The sequence below is a fragment of the Malaclemys terrapin genome, chromosome 1, assembly GCF_027887155.1.
Source record: "Malaclemys terrapin pileata isolate rMalTer1 chromosome 1, rMalTer1.hap1, whole genome shotgun sequence".
NCBI lineage: Eukaryota > Metazoa > Chordata > Testudines > Emydidae > Malaclemys > Malaclemys terrapin.
Genome location: NC_071505.1, coordinates 853,637 through 881,208, shown reverse-complemented (window position 1 = coordinate 881,208; position 27,572 = coordinate 853,637). Strand labels below are relative to the sequence as shown.

The 27,572-nt window shown below is 50.8% G+C and overlaps 1 protein-coding gene across 6 annotated transcripts in view; it reads right to left on the bottom strand.

Moving 5' to 3' along the window:
* SHANK3 (SH3 and multiple ankyrin repeat domains 3) overlaps positions 1 to 27,572 on the bottom strand; it is a 650,584-nt gene that overhangs the window by 336,095 nt on the left and 286,917 nt on the right. For all 6 annotated transcript variants that reach the window (XM_054034834.1, XM_054034750.1, XM_054034917.1 and 3 more), the window contains exon 11: positions 17,810 to 18,149. In XM_054034834.1, coding sequence (XP_053890809.1) covers positions 17,810 to 18,149 — 340 coding nt within the window. The remainder of the gene's footprint in view (positions 1 to 17,809; positions 18,150 to 27,572) is intronic.

The window sequence follows — 27,572 nt, the reverse complement described above, 5'->3', positions numbered from 1 at the left end:
TTAACAATTCCTGGGGCACCGTCTAGTCATCTGGGGGAGGCAACAGGCGGCCCCCCCCACGAGACTGCCTCAGGGGAGGAGGAAGAGGAGGCCAGCACTGGCTGTGGATGCTCTCCTTCCTCTCTTGCTCTGCAGGGTGCTGGCGAGCTGGCTTGTGGAGTCCGGTATCCGGCTCAGTCCTGGAGGCAGGAACTGTGCTGCCCAGGGAGTAAGAGCCACATGCCTTTCCGAGGTCACCAACTTTTAATACAATCTGGAAACTTGGAAAAAGCTTCATGGATTCCAAAAAGGCCACTGGACAGGCATAATCCCGCTGTGCCCTCCTGCCAGCCATTCAATGGTACTCCTGTGACTGGATACGCAGCAGAGTGGAAATGTCTGGAGCGAGAGTGGCTCTGAGGAAGGGAAATGTAGGACCCAGCCTCCGATTCGGAAGATGACGATGCTCTTTCTGCTGACCATGGAGGAGCAGTTCCAGATGGTGCCAGCCATCGGTGCCAAGGTGGAGAAGCCCAGAGAGAAGCGAGCATCACGGTTTTCCCTTTGACGGTACTGAAGGGTGAACCGTCAGAGTACATGAAACTGGCATGGTACCAAGTGTTGCAGAAATCCTATCCGTTTTCCCATGTCCACCAACCCCAATAACACCAATTCTTGTACTGACAGCGATACTGGCACTGACAGGGTCAGATGGACCCTGGCAGGTGCATATGCCTCCGGCATGCTTGGTACCAAGACAGTGTCAGTATGGCGCAGTGCTGCAGATGTGGAAGGAGCTCCTTCTGACTCCGGTCTCGACAGACTCTGTCTCGGCTCAGGCACACTGACACTAAGGCACATGGTGACCCATCCGGCTCAGATGAAGGTCTCAAAGCCACGCCTGTGAGTAGAAACTTTAGCCTGACTTCACAATCTTTCTTTGTGCAAGGCTTAAAGTCCCTACAAATTTGGCAACGCTCTCTCTAATGTGAGCATCCCCACAGTACCTCAAGCCATATTGCTGGAAACGCAGGGCTTGAAGCCCAGTGACAGAGGCATCCTTCGGCACTGGGAGTCAACTGAAACATGGAACAATTCTAACTAAATACAGTAATCTTAATAACATAACCTATTTACAATAGAAGAGAGCACAGTGCACTGCGAGAACTGGCAAATACATGAAGAGCAGTTACTGCAACCACAACGGGCGGTAAGAAGGAACTGAGGGGGCTCAAGGTCAGCCAGGTCCTTTATACCGACTCCAGTGGCACTCGGCAGCAGAGGGCGCTTGCACGCCCCGACGGGTATCACGGATGGGGAAGTTTCCAGTGACTGCGCGTGGGATGCATGCACACCAAAGTGGAACGTGCATGTGCAGTCACTCCAAGAAGAGCAAATTGTGGTGTTCCCCACACACGCACACATTCTCTCAAAGCAGGGAGAACAAAACCAATCGATTCAAATCCTCTCATAAGCCAGGAGCATAAAGCACATTGATTTTATAAAACAAACCAACCAGCCACGCAGCACTGGGGACAGAGCTCATTCAGACTGCTGAAGTTAAAATAAAAGCTATGGGAACAGTAAATTAATTCATATTGTTAAAAAAAGTACACAAGGCTGATATAGGGAAGTCATTTTGTTAAAACCGCTGGGGGATGGGTCACAGAAGATTAAAAATAAAATTCCTGGGCTTTGGCTGTTGTAATAAAACTGAAGTCTTAGCACCTTAAAAATCTGTAATTTGCTCATGAAAGCAGGTTGCCAGAATTCTTCAGGAGAGGGGTCTAGAAAAGGGGAAGGAGTGTCTATACTTCTTTTGCAGTTGAAAAGGGCAAAGGGAGGTTGTTTCCATCATATATACATTTATAAAATCTATCTGGAAAGATCACTATTCTACTGTGGTTCTAAACACTCAGCCTGTAAACATGTGCCATGGAGCAGCCAGTTTTAATTTCGTAGTTTGACATCTCTCCTTTCAAAGATTCCTGCTGTCAAGGGCAAACCAAGAAAACATGCCCCTCTGTTGCTGGACACAGTTTACTTGAATGGGCTAAAGTTAGTGGTGAGGACTGGAGTACTAGTGAGGTTGCCAGTACCAGATGTATTACGGGTGTTGAGATTGTTAGTCATGCCACCCATCAGCTCCTCCAGTTATCAGTCCAAAAATCCACATGGTAAAGAAGCCAGAGAGAGAATTTTCTGAACTGTGGCTTCATTACTATGCTTGGCTGCATTTCAGAGCAGAGGAAAATAAAATGACATGTACAATATACAAAATCCATGGGAAGAAACATACTTGTCTTGATGGCACAGGCAGTGTTAGAAGTAGGAATCTGCAGAGGCAAGCAGGCATTGGAGATCACAAAGCAGCTGTTGTTTCTGAGGCAATTATGTTGCCAAAGCTATGCAAAGGGTCATTACAGACAAAGGAAGTGCTACTATTGTGGCTCTTAGAACTGTTTAATAGTTGGGATAAGTATCTTCAATGGACAAACGTGAGACTCTCCCGGAGTTTCTTTCTGAATGAATGTGCACTAATAGTGACCAAGTCCCCTGTTGGAAACAGGCTCTGTAGCTCTAATGAGATGCTGCCTCACGGGCTCAGTGATTACAAAACAACTGGATGGATGCTCCTGGCCTCTCCTGCTCTTGCACATGAAAACACTGATACAGTCATACAAAGAAAACTTTGTATTTACAGTTGCTTGAGAACCCATAGTCATTTGTCCCAAATACTCATTATTACACGGCTAACAGTTAGATTACCTCAGTGCAAGAAGGCGCATGGGGGGGTGGGGCAGCATGGAAGAAGGTGCACGGGGGGGCAGCGTGGAAGAAGGCGCACGTCAGGGGCTGTGCAAGAGGTTGACATAGAGGTGAACAAGGCTGGGAACACTGGTGGAGTGAGGGACAATACGAAGCTCAGTGAGGAGGATAAGTAGGGAAGGGCCAAGTTATGCAGATCTTTGAAGGTGGTGAAAAGCATCTTAAAATATGGTGTGTTAGAGGATGAGGAATCACTTGACAGATACTAGCGGAGAGCTATGAAGGAGCATTAGTGGCTGCCTTTCTATAGACTGACGTGGGTCGCAATGTGTTTGTCTGGGAGCCCAGAGAGGAGCGTGACATTTCCAGTACATCTCTCCTTACAGTGGAACCTCCACTGTCCAAGTCAGGAGGGGAGTTTGCGAAGTGGAACGTTAACTTGGAAGTGCCCGGCGAATGTTTGCACAGGGCTTGGGGCTGAAATGTGGAATCAATTCTTTCAGCCTTAAGGAAAGGTTCATCAAAACATTCCCAGCGTGGCAAGACATCTCTTTCACCACATCTGACTCAGCGTTTCTCCTGCTGGCTCAGGGGAGCTGGACCTGCAGTAAATTTACTCCCCAAGTTTTTAATTTTTCACTTTGGTTTATTTACAGTAGTGACAGGGCAGGCCTCAGGGCAGGCCGGAAGAGCTCGCTTAAGTGAGAAACCCACAACACAAAAGATATACATAGAATCATAGAAGATTAGGGTTGGAAGGGACCTCAGGAGGTCATCTAGTCCAATCTCCTGCTCAAAGCAGGATCAGCCCCAATTAAATCATCCCAGCCAGGGCTTTTTCCATGCCCCCACTGGAGCACTGACATTCTGGCTTCCGGTCGCCAGCCTTCACCAAACAGGGGTAAAGCGCAGTGTTCCCCTTGTAGAGAGAATGGCCCTCCATCTAGGAGAAGCCTTTTCTCCCTGCTGCAGCTTGTTTCTCATCCCTCCTCCCACTCTCCTACTGGAAGAGGGGTGTTTAGAAGTCATCAGCAGCCCTTAATTGGATGTAGATGTCTCTAATTACCCTGAGGTAACATCTTTCAGTTCATAGGAAAAGTTACCTTCACCATTCTAGGCTGATATACCTGCCTTCCACCAACCACTCTCTGTTAGCAGCCAGGTCTGACTTTGTCACATTACATTCATCAGGATTATAATATAGGACCGGGACCACCTCTATATTAGTTCACACAAGTCAATATATGATTGCATAGAAGTACCCATGACCGATGTGTGGAAGCTCTCCCCTAGAGGATAAGCTGCTCAAAGGGTACCAAGAATCAGTCCATGCCTCCATCACAGTTCTGGAGACACTAGGGTCCAAGACAAAGTCCCATCTAATTCCCCAGAGTTAACTGATGTACAGAAGCCCTGGTACACATGGCTCATCTCAAAACCTTCCTGCCCCAGAAGGCAGTAGGCCAGCAGAGAGGACTTGCTAGAGCCAAACTGTGTCAGCATGTAGTGAAAGCAGGATCCCTGAGAGGGTAGAAATGGAGAAGATTGGTGTCTCCAAGCAGGTATCCCAACATGCGCAGAAACACCCTTTCAGAACAGCCATACACATTCATGTGTGTGTCAGTATTGATAGATTCGGTGGCCCAAATATATTACAAGCCCATATTCCCCAGTGTGGAAGCATTTACTTAGTGCAAATATGGTACCAAAAGACAAAACAAAAGTAATGTGCATCTTAGAAACGATATCCTAGATTCCCCCAACAAATAAGCCCTTTCCCTCAAGTCTGTAAGAGAAAAGGATCCACTGCTTGGCCCACCAGTACCTGCTGCCCCAGTCCTGGTGTGCAGGGCCAGCTGAGCTAACTCAGACACAACCCGAGCTCAGGACTATCCCAGTCTCTGTGGGTCAAAATGCGTCCAGCTTCTCCAGCCAACACTTTTACTGCCAACTTTCAGGACTATAACCTCATCTCGGAACATCCTTACAGCTTCCACCTTCACTCATGGGAGGGCCAAGCAACTTGCATCTCTTTCTCTCTGCTTCACCCCAATCAAATGTCACCATTTAAAAATGTCACTAACTCACACTAGTCTCGCAGCACAGTCCAACTCCAACACAAAGTGAAATAGGTCTGTAGCCTGCTGAAACGAGACCCATGGGAAGCTGTTGATAAGCTCCACACAAAGTGGGCTTGGATGTCCTACATGTCCCTAGCCCATCCCCGGCTCTGACAGTTGTGACAAAGTTCCTCCTCTACCTTGGTGGGTCCTGCGCTTATTGGCAGATTTGCTCGCTTCACAGATTCACCCTGTGGGTCAGGAAACAGTCCAGAGACCTTCCCCTCTGGTAGAAGCTATAGTCCAGGTCAATTCCTGCTGTGTTTGATCAGGAGTGGGAGGTATGGGGGAACCCAGGCCCGCCCTCTACTCCGGGTTCCAGCCCAGGGCCCTGCGGACTGCAGCTGTTTAGAGTGCCTCCTGGTACAGTTGCACGACACCTACAACTCCCTGGGCTACTTCTCCATGGCCTCCTCCCAACACCTTCTTTGTCCTCACCACCGGACCTTCCTCCTGATGTCTGATAACGCTTGTACTTCTCAGTCCTCCAGCAGTGCGCCTACTCTCTCTCAGCTTCTTGCACACCTCTTGCTACCAGTTCCTCACACACACTTCCTCTCCTCTGGCTCCCCGGCTCCCCCTGGCTTGACTGGAGTGAGCCCTTTTATAGCATCCGAGGGGCCTTAATTAGAGTCAGGTGCTTCACTGCCTCACCTGACTCTTAGCAGGTTAATTGGAGTCAGGTGGTCTATTAGCCCGGAGCAGCTCCTGCTCTGGTCACTCAGGGAACAGAAAACTACTTATCCAGTGGCCAGTAGATCTCCCTTCTGCTACTCTGCTGTTCCCAACTCGTCTGGGTCTATCACATATCCCTCCCCCTGCTCAACACCAAGGGGTTGGGCAGCTTGGGACGCCAGACAGTGTACACGTGATAAGCCATCGGCGTTGCCATGGAGACTCCCTGCTCTGTGCTGTATGCAGAACTGTAAAGGTTGGAGGGATAAGAACCACCTGGTTACCCTTGTGTTCTTTTCCTTGTTCCGTTGCATCCATTGAAGAGGGGCATGGTCAGTCACGAGGACAAATCTGCATCCCAGCAGGTAGTAACGCAGCGTTTCCATGGCCCATTTTACAGCGAGGCATTCTCTCTCTACCACTGCGTATTTTTGTTCCCTTGGAAGGAGTTTCCTGCTGAGGTAGAGAATTGGGTGTTCCTCTTCCCCAGCCATCTGTGACAGGACAGACCCTAGCCCGACCTCGGATGCATCTGTCTGAAGAATGAATTCCTTGGTGAAATCCGGGGCTATCAATACGGGGTTACTGCAGAGGGCAGTCCGTAGGTCTGCAAATGCCCTCTCTGCTGCGTCGGACCATCTGACTGGATCCGGACCACGGGCCTTCACTAAGTCTGTTAGGGGACTTGCCCTTGTGGCAAAATGGGGACTGAAACGCCGGTACTACCCCACCACCCCTAGGAATACTCGGACCTGCTTCTTACTACTTGGTCGTGGCCTATTTCGGATGGCCTCTAACTTGTTCAGCTGAGATTTCACCAGACATTTTCCTACCACGTAGCCAAGATATTTGGCCTCTGTGAACCCCACAGCACACTTAACAGGGTTTGCCGTAAGGCCAGCTTGCCTGAAGGTATCAAGAACCGCCCCCAACTTCTTCAAGTGGGTTTCCCAGTCTGGGGTATGAATCACCACATCACCCAAGTAGGCCACAGCATAGCTGGCATGGGGGCGTAATAACTTGTCCATGAGGCGCTGAAAGGTAGCTGGGGCCCCATGTAGTCCAAAAGGAAGGACCGTATACTGGAAAAGACCCTCTGGTGTAGAGAACGCCATCTTCTCCTTTGCATCTTCAGCTAGGGGAATCTGCCAGTACCCCTTTGTCAAGTCTAGGGTCGTTAAGTACTGGGCATTCTCCAGATGGTCTACTAACTTGTCTATGCGGGGTATAGGGTAGGCATCAAACTGGGATATCTCATTTAGTCGCCGAAAGTCATTGCAGAACCTCGTGGTGCCATCAGGTTTGGACACCAACACTATTGGGCTGGACTACTGACTGTGAGATTCTTCATTGATCCCCATCTCCAGCATTTTCCTGACTTCTGCTTTTATTTCCTCCCTTTTGGCTGCTGGCACCCGGTAGGGCCTCATTGTTACTCTGGCCCCAGGGTTCGTGACGATGTGATGATATGTCCCAGTTGTGCAACCCAGCTTTGTTGAGAATACATCTTGATATTGGGCAATCATCTCAGTTACCTCTTTCTTCTGGGCTGTCGTTAGATCGGGAGACACCCTCACCTGTCCAGGGTTTTTGTTCCCTGGGTGTAGGTCTTCCCGAACCACTGTGCACGCCTCTCGGGTATGCCAGGGTTTCAGAAGGTTGACATGATATATCTGTTCTAGTTTTCGACGTCCCGGTTGTCGCACCTTGTAATTTACTTCCCCTATGGGTTCAACTATTTCGTAGGGCCCTTGCCACTGGGCCAACAGCTTTCTTTCAGCCGTGGGTACCAGTACCATTACTTGGTCACCGGGCTGAAACTGACGAACCTTGGCTTGACGATTGTAGTAGGTTTGCTGGGCCTCTTGGGCCTTTTCTAGGTGCTCCCTCACTATGGGAGTGACCTGGGCTATCCAGTCCCTCATCTGTAGCACATGCTCTATTATGTTCTTCCCCTCACTGGGTTCCTCCTTCCAAATTTCCTTGGCTATGTCCAGGATGCCTCGGCGGTTGCGCCCATATAACTGCTCAAAGGGGAAGAATCCAGTTGAGGCCTGAGGGTACCTCCCGGATAGCGAACATAAGGCAAGGTAGTAGGGTGTCCCAGTCCTTCCCGTCCCGACTTACCACCTTCCTCATCATAGCCTTGAGGGTTCGGTTAAACCTTTCTACCAACCCATCAGTCTGCGGATAATAGACTGAAGTTCTCAGGGTATGTATATGGAGCAGTGTACAGAGGTCCTTCATGAGCTTCGACATAAATGGGGTTCCTTGGTCTGTTAATATCTCCTTTGGTAGCCCCACTCGGGCAAAGATCCCCACCAACTCCTTAGCTACCGTTTTAGAGGCCGTGTTTCGCAGGGGATGGCTTCTGGGTAGCGAGCAGCATAATCCAGAATGACAAGTATATATTGGTGGCCCTGGGCTGTCTTCTCCAGAGGTCCCACTAGGTCCATGGTTATTCGCTCGAAGGGGACCTCTGTGATGGGAAGGGGTACTAAAGGTGCCCTCAAATGGGGATGGGGACTGCAGATGACACTCCGGGCAGGACGCACAGTACCTCCGCACTTCTTCATGTACTCCAGGCCAGAAGAACCGTCGTAGGATCCTGACCAGGGTCTTCTCTACCCCCAAATGTCCCCCAAAAAGATGACTGTGGGCAAGATTTAATACAGCATTCTGGTATTTTTGAGGTACTAGGATCTGCTGTACTTTCTGCCACTGTACTGGTGCAACCCGGTATAAGTGATCCTTCTTCATTATGAAGTAGGGTCCTGGTCCCTGGGTTTTCCCTTCCACGGGGACCCCATCTATTTCAGTCACCTCCTTCATAATGTTGTCGTACCTTGGTTCTTCTGCCTGGTCCCGTCCAAAATTTCCTGTCCCAGGGCTAATCTGCCCGAGATCTAGGGGCCCAATCTCTGTTGCCTCTACTGGTTCAGAAGCATTAGGGTGGGGGTCAGACTCAGGTGTTTCTCCCTCCTGCGTGGCCTCCTTTTCAGCTGCTCAGGTCCGCCTACCTACGAGAGCGACCCTCTGGCTTTGGGTCAGTATTCAGGTTCCCAAGGCCTTAGCTGCCCTCCTTTTCCTTTTTGTCTTTCTACCCGTCTGGGAGTGGAGAACAAATCTGGGGATATTTCAGAGAAGACTGGGGGTTGACAGTCTACTGTGGATGCCTCACTAACTTCAGGGTTTCCCCCTTTCTCCAATCCCCTTACCGGGAGTAAGTCTCCAAACCCTGGGAAGTCCCTCCCTATGAGCACCGGGTATGGGAGTTTAGGGACTACACCTGCTGCTACCTCAGTAGTGTTCCCTTGGGGAATCTCGATTTTTACTGGGATGGTGGGGTAGTAACTACCTGTCCCATGGACACATGTTATCCCCGTACGTTTAGCCTGCAGCAGCTGACTACGCTTCACGAGCTTCCCTGAGAGAAGCATGATAGCACTCCCCGAATCAACCAGTGCTGTGGTCTCTACCCCATTTAGTTTCACTGGTCTGGTATACATATGTGGGGTTAGTGAGACCCCCCACAAGGTGGATTAGGGAGCAGGGGTCTGCCCAGTTCCCCAGGTTACACTGCATAGGCTCCTCAGCATTGGGACACTGTGCAGCTATGCGTCCCCACTCCCCGCAGGCATAACATCTGTATGGAGCCGTAGGCATTCCCAGGTCTCTTGGTTTGGGCAGTCTAACATCACGATCCTCTTCTCCCTCAGTGCTTCGACTCTTTGTGGCCTCTAGTGGGCCTTCAGCCCCTCTCTTTTTCCACCTGGGCCCTCTTGCTGGCCCAGTCATCCGAGCTTTGGGGCTCTTCCTTAACTGGTCGGGTCAGCTCCCTCGCTGTCCTTTGCCTCTCTACTAATGCAACAACCTCGTCATAGGTGCAGGGTTCGTTCTGGCTTACCCAGGCCCGAAGGTCTGGCGTTAGTCCCCTCATGTATTGGTCAATGACCAGAACCTCTAGTATCTCTTCCGGATTCCAGGACTCAGTTCGTAACCACTTTCGTGTGAGATGGATGAGGTCATACAATTGGGACCACAGGTTTTGTTTTCCTGGTACCTCCACTCATGATACTGCTGGGCCTGCACTGCAGTCGTTACCCCAGATCTGGCCAGGATCTCTGCTTTCAGCTGGGGGTAGTCTGCTGCAGCCTCTTCAGGCAGATCATATAGGCCTTCTGGGCCTCCCCACACAGGAATGGGGCAAGGATGCCAGCCCACTGATCTCGAGGCCAGGCCTCCCGTAGGGCTGTCCTCTCAAAGGCCAGAAGGTATGCCTCTACATCATCCTCCCGTGTCATTTTCTGCAGCCAATGGCTGGCCCGTATGAGCCTCATCCCATCATGGCCACGGATCAGCTCTGTAAGGGACTTTACCTGGCTTACCAGTTCTCGCAACATAGCTCGGTCTTGAGCAGCCTGGTCCATCAGCAGGCGATTAGTCTCTTGCTGCAGCCGCACAGCCTCCTGTTGGGCGGCTGCCTGGACACGGGTAGCCTCCTGCTGGGCCGCCGTAGCTTGTATCAGTGCCCACACTACATCATCCATTGTGGTGAAAAAATAAATAAACCCTCTCCCTTTTTTTTTTGTTTTTTAATCACCCTCCTTCTTCCGCCGCGCTGTGCACCCCAAATCCCACTACTGACACCAGTTGAGACAAAGTTCCTCCTCTACCTTGGTGGGTCCTGCACATATTGGCGGATTTGCTCGCTTCACAGATTCACCCTGTGGGTTAGGAAACAGTCCAGAGACCTTCCCCTCTGGTAGAAGCTATAGTCCAGGCCAATTCCTGCTGTGTTTGATCAGGAGTTGGAAGGTATGGGGGGAACCCAGGCCCGCCCTCTACTCTGGGTTCCAGCCCAGGGCCCTGTGGACTGCAGCTGTTTAGAGTGCCTCCTGGTACAGTTGCACAACACCTACAACCCCCTGGGCTACTTCCCCATGGCCTCCTCCCAACACCTTCTTTGTCCTCACCACTGGGCCTTCCTCCTGATGTCTGATAACGCTTGTACTTCTCCGTCCACCAGCAGTATGCCTACTCACTCTCAGCTTCTTGCACACCTCTTGCTCCCAGTTCCTCACACACACTTCCTCTCCTCTGGCTCCCTGGCTCCCCCTGGCTTGACTGGAGTGAGCCCTTTTATAGCATCCGAGGGGCCTTAATTAGAGTCAGGTGCTTCACTGCCTCACCTGACTCTTAGCAGGTTAATTGGAGTCAGGTGGTCTATTAGCCTGGAGCAGCCCCTGCTCTGGTCACTCAGGGAACAGAAAACTGCATATCCAGTGGCCAGTATATCTCCCTTCTGCTACTCTGCTGTTCCCAACTCGTCTGGGTCTATCACACAGTCTATCTAGAACTGTACCCTACACAGTGAAATCAGCAGACTCCCTCAGTTATTCCATAAAAATAATATGCTGGCAGCAGCAAAGGGTAACAAAATGTACCCTCTCCTTCTCCCGCAGTGGGGTCCTCTCCAGACACCCCCACTACACATACACCCCATTCTTCCCACACAAGACAAGCTCAGGAAAAAAGATGAGCCTCGCAGCATGCCCCCAAAGTTAACAAAGTCAGGCTGTTATGGACCAAGGCAAGAACAAATTCCCAAGGCGCGGGGACACCCTGGCAGCAGACCCCTCTCATACCCGTCATCCGCCACTCTCTATACTGGTTTCCCATAGAATATCAAGCCAAGTTCAAGGTCCTGGTCCTTCGCCCCAAGGTGTCCCAGGGCCTGGGCCCGGCATATCTAAAAGATCACTTAGAGCTCTGGGATGAGTAGCATGGTCGACAGCTCCATTTCTTAGTCACAGGGGAACTGTCCATCATGCGGGTAAAGCTAATCCGGGCAGGAGATGGAGCTTTCTGGGGGCCAGTCTCAGATTGTGGCACAAACGAAATCCCACAGGAACTGAGAACCACCAAAACCTCACCACTTTCTGCTCCAAGTGCCAGACACATTACTTTGCTGGCCTTTGCAATCATAAGCACAGAGCAGCGTGTCCATACTTATTAAATAAGCCTACCAAAATACCACACTGCATGCACAACTTCCCCCCTCCCCCGAAGAGAACACAAGAGAGGTGTTAGTCATGCTGCTTACTCTGTGACTGGAAGGTGCTCGCACTCTGGCAATGAGTACAGCGTAAGAACCTATGGAGAACCAAACCAAAACTCCAGCTTAGGCCCGCTGATGACGACAGCTGCAGCACTCTGGCTCAGAGAAAGAGGTGGTCTCTTAGACAGGTACGTCCCAGGCCATTTCAACCTTTATCCATCAAAACCATCACTTTAAAAATCAACGTGAAAACCAATCAGCAGCTATTCTGACCTTTGGTGAATATGAAGAGGGCACAGAATTTTCTTGGCAGGCCCCTGTCTTCAGATTCATGAAGGCTGCAAGGAGGTGGAGTCCCCACATTGCTCTGATAAGAATATTCAGACTGTATACAACTCAAACTTACCTACCTCTGGTAGTCTGGCTTTTCTAATAATTCAAACACAGACCTAAGCCTAAACTTTCAGGATTTCACCGCAGGACCTTCTCTGTTTCAGCCCTCCATTTCCCTCTACCCAGAGAGAGAGAGACCAACTCCTTTTATACCCTGATTGGAATTAGCAAGATATATCTGCCACTAGTACCAGCTACATTTATCCTGCACCTTCATACAGGGCTCCAGTACCGAAAATTGGCATGACTTGACAGAATCTGCTACAAGGGCTTGAGAAATGTAAACTCACCTCCCATACTGTGTTATGGATACTAACATGGTTCTGTCCACATTAATGAAACCTCCCTTTGAGGCCCATTTTACTTGTAAGGTCAAGTTCCTTACAAGGAAGGCCATTTTCCTGGGACAATGACATGCAGAGTAAGTGAGCTATGGGTCCGGGGACTGAGAGTGTACTCAATTCTTTACACAGTTTCCCTGTATCCGCCTGCCTATCCTAGCTTCATAAGGTCAACATTAAAAGATCCTTGGGCTTTGAGCTGGAGCAGACCAGAGCCCTTGAAAGTCCATCCAGCTTTTACTTTCTTCTGACATTAATCCAGTAAGTTCTGTTGTCACCAAGAGACCCGTGTCTACCTGGCTGCATCCCTCAGTGTGATGCTGCTTGAGCTGGTGTGCTAAAAATAAGTGTGGCCATGGTAGCATGGGTGGCAGCCTATGTTCCCTGTAAGCTGTGCAGCCGTGCAGCCATGCAACAGCCTATTTAGTGTCATGCAGGCGCTCAGGGAACCTGCCCGGGGTCCTGCCTCTCTCCCCCAACTCCAACCTAGCCCGGCCCCCAACCTGCCACGGCCAGGGAGACCCAGCCCGGACCCAGGCCCAGCCCAAACCCAGGCGCGACCAGGGCAGCACGCCCCAGACCCAGGCACGGCTGGAGTGTTGCAGCCCGGCCCAGACCCAGGTGTGGCCAGGGCAGCCTTGCTTGGATCCAGGCCCGGCCACAGTGGCCTGGCCCAGACCCAGGCTTGGCCCAGTTGCCCAGACCCAGGCACAGCTGACCACCCGGACCCAGGCACGGCTGGGGTGTCGCTCTCCCGGCCCAAATCCAGCCCTGGCCTGGACCTGCTGGGGCCAGGAGAGGGGCACCTATCCTGCATCCCCAGCCCAAGCCCTCACATCCCTGCACCCCAACCCTCTGCCCCCACCTATGAAGAGGGCAGGCAGCCTCCTAGAGTCCCAGACTGACCCCAAAGAATCCTGCCAATTCAGAGCTTGTTATTATATGGAAAACTATGAGTACTTTAACCCATGTACAGCATGGGTTTCACCTGCCATTGCAGTGCCTCAAACCCCAGTGCAGCGGACAGTCTCATAGTCCTCAACACAGCTCCCCTCCCCCGTCCCCCATACCCAAGGGGTTCAGGGTGCCTCACAATAGCACAGTAAAAACATTAAACAGAACACAACAAAATCATTAGAGTAAGAGAAAAACCCACTCCCTATAAACCTTTAAACATCCCCCACATTGTGGGAGGAAGGGGGCTATAAAAGCTGCTAGGCGTTGGAAGGAAGGAAGGGGAGGGAGGGGCTATCCCGTTCTTTTCAAGTATTTATAATTCCTTCAATATTAGAGCTGAGATGGACATCGGGGGAGTGGGTTCCTCACAGTAAGACCCATCACAGAACAGGCGCAATCACCTGCCCACTTAAAACATCACAGCAGGATCCCTCAATACAGAGGTGCTTGAGAGCAAGAACAAAGAGTTCAGGGCCTGCAGCAACAGGATGAATTTAAAGCCAATCCACCATTTTGGAGGCACCCAACACATAAAAAGCAGGGCAGGCAAACAGGACAATGACTGCTCAGGCAGTGTCATCAGCAAAGCTCACCAAGTCACTGCCCATCTCCTCCTCCAGATCTATAATGTATCCATTGGTGTGAACTCCACTCCCTAACACTAGGGTTACCATACGTCCGGATTTTCCCGGACATGTCCAGCTTTTTGGGACTCAAATCCCCATCTGGGGGGAAATCCCAAAAAGCCGAACATGTCCGGGAAAATAGGGAGGTGCGGGGTTGGGGGCCGGCAGTGCTGGGCCGGGGGTGCTGGCCCGGGGACTGGGGCCGGGCTGGGGGCCGGAGGGAGCCGCTCGATTGGGGGGGGGGGGGACAGACTGGGCCGCACCTCCTCCCTCCACCCTCCCCTTACCTGCTGCCTGCTTCAGGCTTCCCGCGAATCAAATGACTTTGGGGAAGGGGTGGAATTGGGGCGGGGCTGGGGGCAGGGCCGGGGCCCTGTGGAGTGTCCTCTTTTTGGACACTCAAAATATGGTAACCCTACCTAACACTGGTCTAGAAGAGACCATTGAGTCTCCCACTATTAACTCCTCTCTATTTACTACACCTCTGGGTCCTGTTGCTCATCAGGCCTTCATGCCTTACACCGGAACATAGGACTGGCCAGACTGGATCAGACGCAAGGTCCATAGAATCCAGCATCCTGCCTCCAGAAGCGGCCAGCACCAGTTACTTCAGACCATTTTGAAAATGCTTCCATTAATTATAACACTCCACATATTCTTGTTACCCATATAAATGTTCAATCCTTTTTTGAATCTTACTTGCAATGAGTTCCACAGACTAATCACACGCTGTGTGAAAATGTGTTTCCTTTTATGAGTTAGAAATTCACCACCTTTTTATTTCATTGCATGTCCCCTTGTTCTCGTGTGATGAGACAGTGTCTCTTGCTTATAAAGCAGGCCATGTGAGGTATTAGGGAAAAGGTTAAGATCAGCTGAAAGTTACTGTTCTATCTAAATATGTGTATCTTTAGTGCACATGAAGTTATGAGATTGTGTTGTATGGTTGTCACTAAAACATGTTGTAAGTTGGGGAATCAGCCAGAGAGAACAGCAAGGAAAGTAACCAGTGCTCAGGTGGGGTGTCAAACAACCCATCAACAGCTATTGTCCAGTAAGGGAGCTATAATTCAATGTCTCACCTGCATGAAGCCACACCAGGGGAACTGCTCAATCTTGCCTGGGGACTCAGCAATGCCGCCCAGACATGCCTGGACTTGTGTTCTCCAAGCACATGGAACTGAGGGAATAAAACAAAACACAGGGGCTCCATGCTTGGTTTTTCTCCAGCCACTCCCATGCTGCAAGCAATCAAGACACTCAGAAGAAGACTGAAGACTCCAACAGAGGAGGCTGGCCTAGGTTCAAGGGACAAATCTGTATATTAAGGATTGCAATGTCCAGTGGGGTGAGAAAAACTGCTTAATCTAGATGTTGCCCAGTCTAATAGGGTTGAGAGTTTAGACTGCGTGCTTATATTTTATTTTATTTTGGCAAATAACTCTGACTTTTTGCCAATCATGTATAATCACTTAAAATTTATCTTTTGTAGTCAATAAATTTGTTTAACTGTTTATCTTTACCAGTGAGTTTGTAGGATGTGTGCGGCAAAACTGCTCAGGTTTGCAAAGGCTGGTGTACATCCATTTTCCATTGATGAAGTGGTGAACCAATTAATAAATCTGCACTGCTTGTCTTGAGCAGTGCAAGATGGCACATTCCTGAGGTACAGTGCTGGGAGCTGGGGGGATTTAGTGGGTGCCTTTTTCTGTGTGATTCATGAGTGGCTCTGGGAGCATTCATGCCATCTAGCTAGTTGTGGGGCTCCACATGCTGTTGTGCTGAGTGATCACAGCGCCTGGAGGGGCTTGCTGCTGGTCACTAACAAAGCATTGTGAGAGACAGCCCAGGCTGGAGAGAGTTAAGGGGGCACAGCAGTCCCACAGTCCCAGGCTGCGCCCCAGGAATCCCGTCACAACCAGGACCAGCAGGTATTCATCCAAAAGTACTAAAGAAACTCAAATATGAAATTGCAGAACTACTAACTGCGGTATATAACCTATCATTTAAATCAGACTTTGTACCAGATGGCTGAAGGGTAGCTAAGGTAAGCCGATTTTTTTAAAACGCTTCAGAGGCGATCCTGGCAATTACAGGCCAATGAGCCTAACTTTAGTACCAGGCAAATTAGTTAAAACTATAGTAAGAACAGAATTATTAGACACAAAGATGAACATGATTTGTTGGACAAGAGTCAACATGGCTTTTGTAAAGGGAAATCGTACCTCACCAATCTATTAGATTTCTTTGAGGATAGCAACAAGCATTTGGACAAGGGTGATCCAGTCAATATAGTGTACTCTAACTTACTAATTAAGACTACTTAACACCAACTTACTAACTACTGTAAACAAACCATGTACTGGACAAACGGATATGGAGGTCAAAGGCTCTCCAAAAGTCCAAGTACGCTATTAATAAGCAGCAGGTTTAAAACTTACAAAAGGGAGAACTTCTTCACAAAACGCACTGTAAAGCTGTGGAACTCATTGCCAGGGGATGTTGTAAAGCCCCAAAGTATACCTGGGTTCAAAAATGAACTAGATAAGTTCATGGAGGACAGATACATAAATGGCTGTTAGCCAATATGGTCCCTAAACCTCCAACTGCCAGAAGCTGGGACTTTATGATGGGGTGGGTCTCTTGAAATTGCCCTGTTCTGTTCATTCCCTCTGAAGCACCTGGCCACTGTGGGAGACAGGATACCGGGCTAGATGGACCGTCGGTGTGGCCCAGTATGGCTGTTCTTATGTCTTTAATTACAGTCTTAGTCATTTTCCCTGGTGCCAAGGTGATGCTCATGTGTTTGTTGTTCCCAGGATCCTCACCAGCATCTTTACAAAGAGAAGTACCAGCCAATGAGGAGTTGGTGTCAGACCTGAGGATCATCCCCTGAAAGACCAATGTGTGACTGGGAAACAATAGTAGAGAATGTGTGTCACATTGTTCCCATGCATTCAGTTCAATAAAACTATCTGAAACAGCATCTGGCAGCTTTCCCATGTGACCCTAGCAGTGTCTGTCTGCCTGGATATTGCCCAACCTCACCCGGGTCTCCACTGTTCCGTCAGCGAGACGGCAGAGTTCCCATCAAACAGGACCAAACCCAGGCATGGTGGAAGGGGTGAAGGCTGGTGCTGGGTTCTACAGGACAATGGGACTGCACCTACGTCTAGGCAGGAGTGAGTGAGTACTGCCAGGAAGTCAGTTCGGCTGTAGTGGATGTTCGATTGTTTGCAATATGCCACCTCAAATGTCTTTGTCCTCAAAATACGCTCCATTGTCATAGCAACAACAAAGTCAACGATGGCATCTGATGTACTAAGGGGTTCCTGAGGCACGGAAATAGATTGGGGTGGGGGCGGGAGGAGAGAAAAGGAAACCAACCCCTGCTGCATTAACTCTGGGCACGTGCCCCTTCGGAATCCAGGACAGCTCCTGTTCTCCAAGGTGCTTGGTTAGGAAGATGCAGAGCCTCAGAGACCAGGTTACTGCACTGTATCTTCACACTCCACTGGTCAGCCTGTTCCCACTCAGACAATGTCACTGCTCCCCCGCAACCATGGAGAGACAAAGCAGGGTCCCCAGTTAGCTCCAGGAGCTGGGACTTCCCAGGAACACCAACACGTATGGTGGCTGTGCTGCTTGTCAGGTCAGCTACACCCAGCACCACCTGTCACAGCAAACCCCGCTGAAGGAGACGGGCCTGGTCCAATATCAGCTTCGCTGAGGCTGAGATCGCACCAACCCACGCACACAAACCCTGCAGCCCCTTCCAGTTCTCTCACAACTCCAGCACAGGAGCTCGCAAACTCAGCAAGGAACCACAGCGGGCTGCCGGGTGAGCACGAAGCGACCTATTTCCCTCATCCCCATGCCCTCTCTTACCTGGCCTTGCCTCGGCTGCTTCTCCTGAGTGTGTGCATGTCGGCCTCCTTCTCTTCCTGCACGCGCTGCAGAGATGGGGAGCGGCTGTGAGTGCTCCGGGAGCTGCCCGTGCTCGCCAGGCTACTGTCCCCCACCCCTGCCCCAACAGCAGCTTCCTGCATCTGTGCCAGCAGCTGTGGGGGCAGGCTGCGGAGCGAGGGCACTGGTGAGTAGGACGGGTGGCTCTCGGCTTTCAAATTGTTGTCGCTGGCAGAACGCTGCAGCATGCGGGGGGAGGAGAGGCCGCCTGCGCCAGTGATCCGTCTCCTCTTTGTATAGCTGGGAGTTTCTCTAAAAGGCACTGCAAGAAACCAAGCAAAGAGAGTCCCATCAGTTACCAACCGCGCAAGAAGCTAAACGCAGTTCTGCATTGCTCAACGTCCCTGAAAACATTCATTTCTACCAATAGTGATGTTGATTGCCATGAGAAAATGCACGTTCTGGTTTATTTCCAGTGCGGGCCTCTTCCTCCTAGGGTTACCAGGTGCTGAGAGCCAGTGCTGAGAAGCAGCACAGTGAGTTCCTGGAGACACAGGTCACCCATCATGCCATGTTTCTGTTAATTAGGTTCAGAATAATGGAATGAAGGTGAGTCTCACCCAGTCCTGTCTGGCTAGAAAGATGCTGAAGGTGCAGGGCCTGCTGCAACCCCCCAGGCTGGGAAGGAGCGTGGAAGTCCTTTAGAGGGAACATAGGAATTGACAAACTGTGTCAAGCTCATGGTTCATCCATCGAGTCCAGAATCCTGGCTCTGACACCACTCCAGGCATCCACCAATTAGCCTTTCACCAGGAGGAAAATTGACCATTCATGGGGAGGTGTGTAGAGTGGACTCTCCCTCCAACTCCTCCACAACTCTCGCCGCACCAACTCTTAAGTGCCCTGTCATGACCCCGGGCTCAGGGCAGCTGCTGCCACCCCCAAGGTTCGCACTTGGAAATCGCACCTCCTCTCATCCCTCGCTTTGCTCCCTCATTCCGAGGTCCTGTCCTCAGGCATGGGGAGCTCACTGATAAAAACAATGGCGCTCTTTGCAGACCACTGCACAAACACCCCAGGAAACTCCAGACTTGATGAATGAACCTATGAATGAGCTAATTTAGAGTCCCTCCCGCCAGGTCCGAAACAGCCCTCCACCAGCTGGCAAGCCTTAGCACTCCTACCAAACGGCTATCACCCGACTGCTAGAATTCCTGCTAACATCCCACGGCAGTTCCCATAAACGCAAAGGGCCTTGGGAGTCCTCAATGGTTGGATCGCTGCCTCAGGTCCAAAGCACAGGTCTGACAACAACTCCCTACAAAACACACCACTAACTGAGCACATCACCCAACAGTCTCCTCAGCCTGAGTCCACCACTCCTGCCCCTGTCCCCGCTCTCGCACCACTCCACTGCCCGAACCCTCCAGCATCCCCACCTCCTCCTGTGCGCCTCTGCATGGAGCGTGAATGGAAACCATGACACTCAGGAAGCTACTGAAAGAGCCACCTTCTACCTCAGTGAAGAAAACGTTACGGAGACTGTAGTGACCGGACAGACGGACATGGAGGTAGCAGAAGCATCAGAGGCCTCGTCTACACAGATGGTTTAATATGCAGCTTTTTACTTAGTCCAGTTTGCAACCACTTGTTTACATGCAACGCAATCCATCACAGCACACTGACTCTGCATTTATCACAAGCTCTGGAGTTCTCTTTCAAACTGCAAAGCGAGTTAGTCTGGTCTATTATTCATGTGCATGAAATGGTGCTGCAAACTCCTTTGACAGTCTTCCAACAGCTGACCCCCTCTGCTTTGTGGGTGACTGTTTCTGACCTGTTTCCCTGTGCGCCCTCCTCTGCTCTCAAATCAAGCTGACCAGATGTCCCGTCACCCCGTTTATAAGCTGGGGCACTGCCAGATTTTGTCCATTCACTACTGGATTCCAGTTTATCACAATAGCTTCAAAGATATTCTAGCAGCCCTACAAAATGCCTGGAGCTGCTGCGTGGAGCTGCGCTGAGACCCAGATTTCACTGCCATCTGGGGAGAAGCGCTGGTGCAGGACGAGCTTGTGGCCAGGCACTGGAAGACATTTTTGAGGACATTGCTAAGCCATGCCCAGGATGCAGGACAGTGCTAGATAGCTCAGGAGCACCTACATTAAAACGAGGAATGACAAGAATGAGGGATGACGAGGGGACATGTAACCTGTCCATTATTTTAGGCACTGGACAAGATTTTGCCAACCCCATGACCATTGAACCCCGGCAGCTTGTGGCGCCTGCTGGCCACCTTCCCCCAAGGATGGTCAGCAAGAGTCATGGGGGGATGAGCATGAGGAGGTCAGTGAAAAGAGCTCCACGTAAAGCCAGGATCCCTTCGGGACTTGGGCTCTTAGAATCATAGAATCATGGAAGATTAGGGTTGGAAGAGACCTTAGGAGACCTCCTTGATGCAGGAGACGTGGAAGGCAAGCTTGATTCCCTCCCTGCAGCAACTAAGCCCAATTCCCAAACCAGGGCTGAGGCAACTGATCCTGTGGAGAGAACCTCGGCATATAAGTTTCCCTGTTACTTTGTTACTAATTTACTATTTAAATTTTAATTTATTATTAGTAAGCTACACTGCCATGCTATCTTCTGTTCTGGGTGACCCTGGTCGCAACCACTGTAGACAGATGCGAGCTAGAAGCTTTTCCATGGGCAAGATCCCTGCCCCTCTCTCCCTCAGCCCACGCTGTCCATTCAGCCTCTGCACAAGCACCTTTCCAAAACAGTGACTGCTCCATTGAGCAAAAACACAGAGTGCAAAGGCACTGAGTACTGACCGTGTCCAGGCCCACACTGTGGACAGCACATAACCATATACCTATTTCCTCTTCCCTTCCCTCAGCTGTCCTGCCCAGCAAAAAAACGGTTACCTACCTTTCGGAACTGTTCTTCGAGATGTGTTGCTCACATCAATTCCATTCTAGGTGTGCGCACACCCACATGTGTGACTGTCAGAGATTTTTGCCTTAGCGGTATCAGCAGGGTTGGCAGTGGCGCCCTCTGGAGTGCCACGCTCATGAGTCAGTACATTAGCGCCACTGGCTCTACACCCTCCCAATTCCTTCTTGCCAGCAACTCCAACAGAGGGGCAGGAGGGTGGGTAATGGAATGAACGTGAGCAACACCACTTGAAGAACAACAGTTACAAAAGGTAGGTAACCGTTTTTTCTTCTTCAAGTGCTTGCTCACGTCGATTCCGTGTTAATTGACTCACAAGCAGTATCCCTGGAGGTGAGCTCAGAGTTCACTGTCATGTAGCTTCCAATACTGCTCTACCAAAGCCAGCATCATCTTAGGCCTGCTGGGTCAGTGTGTAATGAGACAAACGTTTGGCTGGACCACCCTGCAGATGACTTGAATTGGCCCAGAAAGGCCGCCGCTGAGGTTTGCCTCCTGGTTGAGTGGGCAGTTACAATTGCCAGTGGAAGCACTTTCGCCAGATCACAGCAGAAATGGATGCAGGCAGTGATCCATGATGAAATTCTCTGGGCGGACACTGGAAGACCTTTCATTCTGTCCACCACCATGACGAACAACTGCGTCGACTTATGGAATGGCACCCTCCTGACATCCAGAGAGTGTAACCTGCACTCCTCTTCCAACTTTCAAGGTTTGGGAAAGGAGACAGGTAAGTAGTCTAATATTCTAAGTATATGTCCTGGCTTGTATGAAATTGTGAAACTCCCTTGGACAGGAAAGCCAGGTGCAGCCGTAGCTGGACCTTGTCCTTGTAAAGGGCAGCTCCGAGGTGAGCACCCTAATCTCAGAGACTCTGAGGGCTGATGATATTGCCACCAGGAATGAGGCCTTCTAGGAGAGTAGACATAAGGAGCAGGAAGTCAAAGGCTCGAAGGGGAGACCCAGGAGCCACAACAGCACAAGATTCGAGTCCCAAGGAGGGACAGGGTCATGAATGTGGGGATAGATTCGTTCTACACCCTTCAAAAACCAGACCATCATCCTTGAGCAAAGACCAACCTGCCCTGGAATGGAGAGTATAAGGCTGAAATAGCAGCCAAGTGGACCTTAACTGATTGAAGGGGCAGGCCCTGGAGCTTGAGATGTAGAAGGCAGTCCAAGATCACCTGCAACAAGGCCTGCTCGGTCCGAATACCCTAGTCTGAGGTCCAGCACGTGAACCTTCTCCATTTGGCCAGGAAGATCAACCTCATGGAAGGCTTTCTGCTACCCAACAGTACCTGCTGGACACAGGCCGAGCACCATGCACCTTTCAACCATGCAGCAGCCAGGCCATCAGATGCAACGCTGCCAAGTTCGGGTGCAGAAGACTGCCATGGTTCTGGGACAGCAGATCCGGCCAGAGAGGCAGTGGGGTGGCCACCGAAAGGTCCAGCAACGTGCAAAACCAGTGCTGGCGAGGCCAAGCTATCAGGATTACCTTCACCTTGTCCTGTTTGATCTTCATGAGGACTCCGTGGATTAAGAGCACTGGCATGAAGGCATACATCAGAGCCCCCAAACTGAGCAGAACACGAGGCACTTCCTGTTCTGTCGGGACATGAACAAGTCCACCTGGGGAATCTCCCACCTTTGGAAGATCGCACTGAATACCCCTGGATGGAGTGACCATTTGTGGCGAGAAGAGAAAGATCTGCTAACACTTTCCTGGCCCCGGGAAGGTGCGCGGCCACAAGATGAATGGCATGCTGCACACAGAAGTCCCAGACACAGAGAGCTTCTTGGCAGAGGGCTGACGATCGGGACCCACCTTGCTAGTTGATGTAAAACATCATGGCAGTGTTGTCCATCAGGATTTGTACCACCTTGCCCTCCAGGTGGGGCAGGAAAGCCTGGAAGGCCAAGCGAACCACTTTGAGCTCCCTGACATTTATGTGGAGGGAGCAATCGTCCCGCGACCAGTGGCCTTGTATGCTGTGCTCGCCCAAGTGGACTCCCAGCCCAGGTCCAAGGCATCGGAGACCAGGTTCAGAGACAGGGATGGAGCCACAAAGGGAACTCCCTCCAACACTGATCCGGAGTCTAACGACCATTCCAGGGATGACCATATGTGATCTGGCACCCTGACTACCCAGTCTAGATCGTGCCTGTCGGGGATGTAGCTTGCAGCGTCCGGAGATGGAGATGGAGCTGGGCATGATGGACCAGGTAAGTACATGCCACCATGTGGCCTAACAGCCTCAGGCACATGTGAATGATGGTGAGTGGGTGGGCCCTTACATGACAGATCAGGTCTGTCATGGCTCGGAAACAGGCCTCCAGGAGGAAGGCCCTGACCCGCATGAAGTCGTGGACCCCCCCTCTGAATTTTATCCATTGCACCAGTATTAGGGTTGATTTCTTTTAGTTTAGGGCCAGGTCATGGCAGGTAGAAAGTACCAGACTGAGGCTCCTTTGCACTTGATCCCGAGTTCTGCCCTTGATGAGCCAGTCGTCGAGATACAGATAGACCTGGACATCTCGACGCCTCAGATAAGCAGCCACTGGCGCCACGCATTTTGTGAACACTCGTGAGGCCAACGAGAGTCCAAGGTGAGCGCCATGAATGGGAAGTGGCACAGACCCACCACAAAACAGAAGAACTGACTGTGCCCTTGGAAGATGAAGATATGAAAATATGTGTCCTTCAAGTCGAAGGCAGCGTACCAGTCTCCAGGATCCAGGGAGGGAATTGTTAGTATATAGGTCTGTTTGTTAGCCTAGGATAGAATTTTGGGTTTGAGTTTTTGATACTCTTATACCAATATGTGTAAACAAAGGACAAAGACACTGTGATGTTGCTTCTGCCTAGTCAGATGGATTTGTTAGTACAATGGGAATAGATAAGAGCAGTTAAAGTGTTACTCAAAGTACACTTTAAGATTGCCTCAACCCCAGCTCAAGGCAAAATCAAGCAACCAGTTGGGAGGGGCAAAGGGGCTTGTGAGGGGAGGTATAAAACACTAAAAGACCAAATAAATGCCCCTCCCTGACCGGAGCACAACCTCACTCCTTACCCCTCCCATGGGGTACAAAAGAAGTGGGATGAAGACCCCAGACCCAAAATGGAACATAACCCTAAGTTGTAAGGGGTGGGACTGAGGGCATGCATTTCAGGAATAAGTATGCCTCCTGAGGAGGGGGGGACAAGACACTGGGAAACAAGGCTCTGTGGCGTCAGAGTTATGGAACATGTTTGCTGGAAACTAACCCCAATAAACATTGTATGGTCTACACTTTCGACTTCTGGTCTTCTGCTTTTTGTCTGCGTGGCAAGAACCTGGGGAGAGGGTGAAGGGAAAGCCCTCTAACAGGAATGATGGAGGCTTGCAAAACCATGCGAAACTTCAACTTCTTGAGATATTTGTTGAGGCGTCACAGATTCAAGATGGGTCTTAGGTCCCGTTTCACTTTCGGAATTAGGAAATAGCAGGAGTAGAAGCCTTTCCCCCTCATTTCTTGAGGGACCTCCTTCACTGCTCAAGGCTGTAGGAGCCTTTCCACTTCCAGAGCAAGGAGTTGTTTGTGAGAAGGGTCCCTGAAGAGGGACGGAGAAGGAGGGGGGAGCAGAGGGGGAGCAGAGAATTTCAGGATGTAGCTCAGAGATACAATGCCGACCACCCAGGTCATTCATGACCAGGCTGAATGGTAGTGGCGTAGGTGGTTAAGGAAAGAGTAAGGTGGATCCAGGAAACTGACTGGGGCATTGCTCTTGAGTGCACCCTCAAATCAAGCGATTCTAGCCCTCATGGTGTTTCACCGGGCCAGACTGAGTAGTGAACGGGAGACAGAGGGACAGCGATGATTAAAACCCGTGTCTCTGTCCCTTCTCCTAGTGCAGCCCTGCTGAGGAGGGCAAGGCCTAGGAGGTGGTTGCTGCCTCAACTGCTTGCTGGCCGTTTGCGGCGTATGCAGGCCCAGCGAGTGGCAGGTGGCTTGAGTGTCCTTGACCCCATCCAGTCTTGCATCTGTCTGCTCAGAGAAGAGTCTGCTCCCATCAAATGGGAGGTCTTAGATGGAGGATGGCATCTCCTGGGACAGGCTCATGGTTTGAAGCCAGGAACCGTGTCTCATAACCACAGCCGAGGCGACCACCCTGGCTGCCAAATTGGCCACATCCCAGGCCATCTGGAGGGAGCTCCTGGCCGCTGCTGTACTCTCCTCTACGAAGGCAGTGAATCATAGAATCATAGAATATCAGGTTTGGAAGGGACCTCAGGAGGTCATCTAGTCCAACCCCCTGCTCAAAGCAGGACCAATTCCCAACTAAATCATCTCAGCCAGGGCTTTGTCAAGCCGGGCCTTAAAAACCTCTAAGGAAGGAGATTCCACCACCTCCCTAGGGAACCCATTCCAGTGCTTCACCACCCTCCTAGTGAAATAGTGTTTCCTAATATCCAATCTAAACCTCCCCCACTGCAACTTGAGACCATTGTTCCTTGTTCTGTCATCTGCCAACACTGAGAACAGCCGAGCTCCATCCTCTTTGGAATCCCCCCTCAGGTAGTTGAAAGCAGCTATCAAATCCCCCCTCATTCTTCTCTTCTGGAGACTAAACAATCCCCGTTCCCTCAGCCTCTCCTCATAAGTCATGTGCTCCAGACCCCTAATCATTTTTGTTGCCCTCCGCTGGACTCTTTCCAATATTTCCACATCCTTCTTGTAGTGTGGGGCCCCAAATTGGACACAGTACTCCTGAGGAGGCTCACCAATGTCGAATAGAGGGGAATGATCACATCCCTCGATCTGCTGGCAATGCCCCTACTTATACAGCCCAAAATGCCGTTAGCCTTCTTGGCAACAAGGGCACATTGTCGACTCATATCCAGCTTCTCATCCACTGTAACCCCTGGGTCCTTTTCTGCAGAACTGCTGCCTAGCCATTCGGTCCCTAGTCTGTAACAGTGCATGGGATTCTTCAGTCCTAAGTGCAGGACTCTGCACTTCTCCTTGTTGAACCTCATCAGGTTTCTTTTGGCCCAATCCTCTAATTTGTCTAGGTCCCTCTGTATCCTATCCCTTCCCTCTAGTGTATTTACCACTCCTCCCAATTTAGTGTCATCTGCAAACTTGCTGAGAGTGCAGTCCATGCCATCCTCCAGATCATTAATGAAGATATTGAACAAAACGGGCCCCAGGACCGACCCTTGGGGCACTTCACTTGATACCGGTTGCCAACTAGACATGGAGCCATTGATCAGTACCCGTTGAGCCCGACCATCTAGCCAGCTTTCTATCCACCTTATAGTCCATTCATCCAACCCATACTTCTTTAACTTGCTGGCAAGAATACTGTGGGAGACCATATCAAAAGCTTTGCTAAAGTCAAGGAATAACACGTCCACTGCTTTCCCCTCATCCACAGAGCCAGTTAACTCATCATAGAAGGCAATTAGGGTAGTCAGGCATGACTTGCCCTTGGTGAATCCATGCTGACTGTTCCTGATCACTTTCCTCTCCTCTAAGTGCTTCAGAATTGATTCCTTGAGGACCTGCTCCATGATTTTTCCAGGGACTGAGGTGAGGTTGACTGACCTGTAGTTCTCCGGATCCTCCTCCTTCCCTTTTTTAAAGATGGGCACTACATTAGCCTTTTTCCAGTCATCCGGGACCTCCTCCAATTGCCATGAGTTTTCAAAGATAATGGCCAATGGCTCTGCAATCACATCCGCCAACTCCTTTAGCACCCTCAGATGCAGCGCCTCCGGCCCCATGGACTTGTGCTCATCCAGCCTTTCTAAATAGTCCCGAACTACTTCCTTCTCCACAGAGGGCTGCTCACCTCCTCCCCATGCTGGGGAGTCCTGGGCCAAGTCCTGGGGCAGAGAGTCTTTGAATTTCTGGAGGGAGTCCCACAGATAAAAGTTATACCTCCCCAATAAAGCCAGGTGGTTCACCACCCTAAACTAAAAGATGGCCATTGAATAGACTTTCCTCCCAAAAAGTTCCAGCTTCTTGGCGTCTTTATTTTTGGGGGTAGAACTTGCTTGCCCTTGTCTGTCTCTCTCATTGGCTGCAGATACGATCAGTGACCCTGGGGATGGATGGGTATAAAGTTATTCAAACCCCTTAGCAGGGATGAAATAATTCTTTTTGGCCCGCTTGGAGGTGGGTGGGATAGAGGAGGGGGTTTGCCAGAGGGCTTTAGCTATTTTTAGAACCCTGTCATGCACTAGCAGAGCAACTCGTGAGGGAGCTGTCGCCGAGAGCGCGTTGAATAAAGTGTCAGACTGCTCTGCCATTTCCTCCACCTCCAGGCCCAAATTCTGAGCCACCTTTCTGAGTAAGACTTGGTGTTCCTTAAAGTCATCAGGTGGGTTGGCGTGAGAGCCCTGCCATTGCCTTGTCCAGTGACAAGGATGAGGATTGAACCATCAAGGGAAGCTCTGGGACATGTTGCCTGTGGGGGAAGGTTCTTTTGGAGTGGGCATCCGCTCCTCCGCTTGTGTCAGATTCAGCTCTGCACCCCAAGCACAGTGCCGTCAGTCTGGGGGTTGCTTCTCTGTGGCAGCAAGGGAGGAGTGGTACAAGAAGGGCATTGGCATAACCGGCATGCCCCGCACGGTCCAATATGGCCACTGTACAGGCCATTGGCCCTGCTGCCAGGTCGTCACCGTGGGAGCCGAGGAGTCCTCAGGTGCCCACGAGGGCCATTGCTCTTGTGGTGAGGAGCTGAAGTTCTGACCCAGATGAATCCCCTTCCGGTGACCAGGGTGGGGCCATTCGAGCTTGT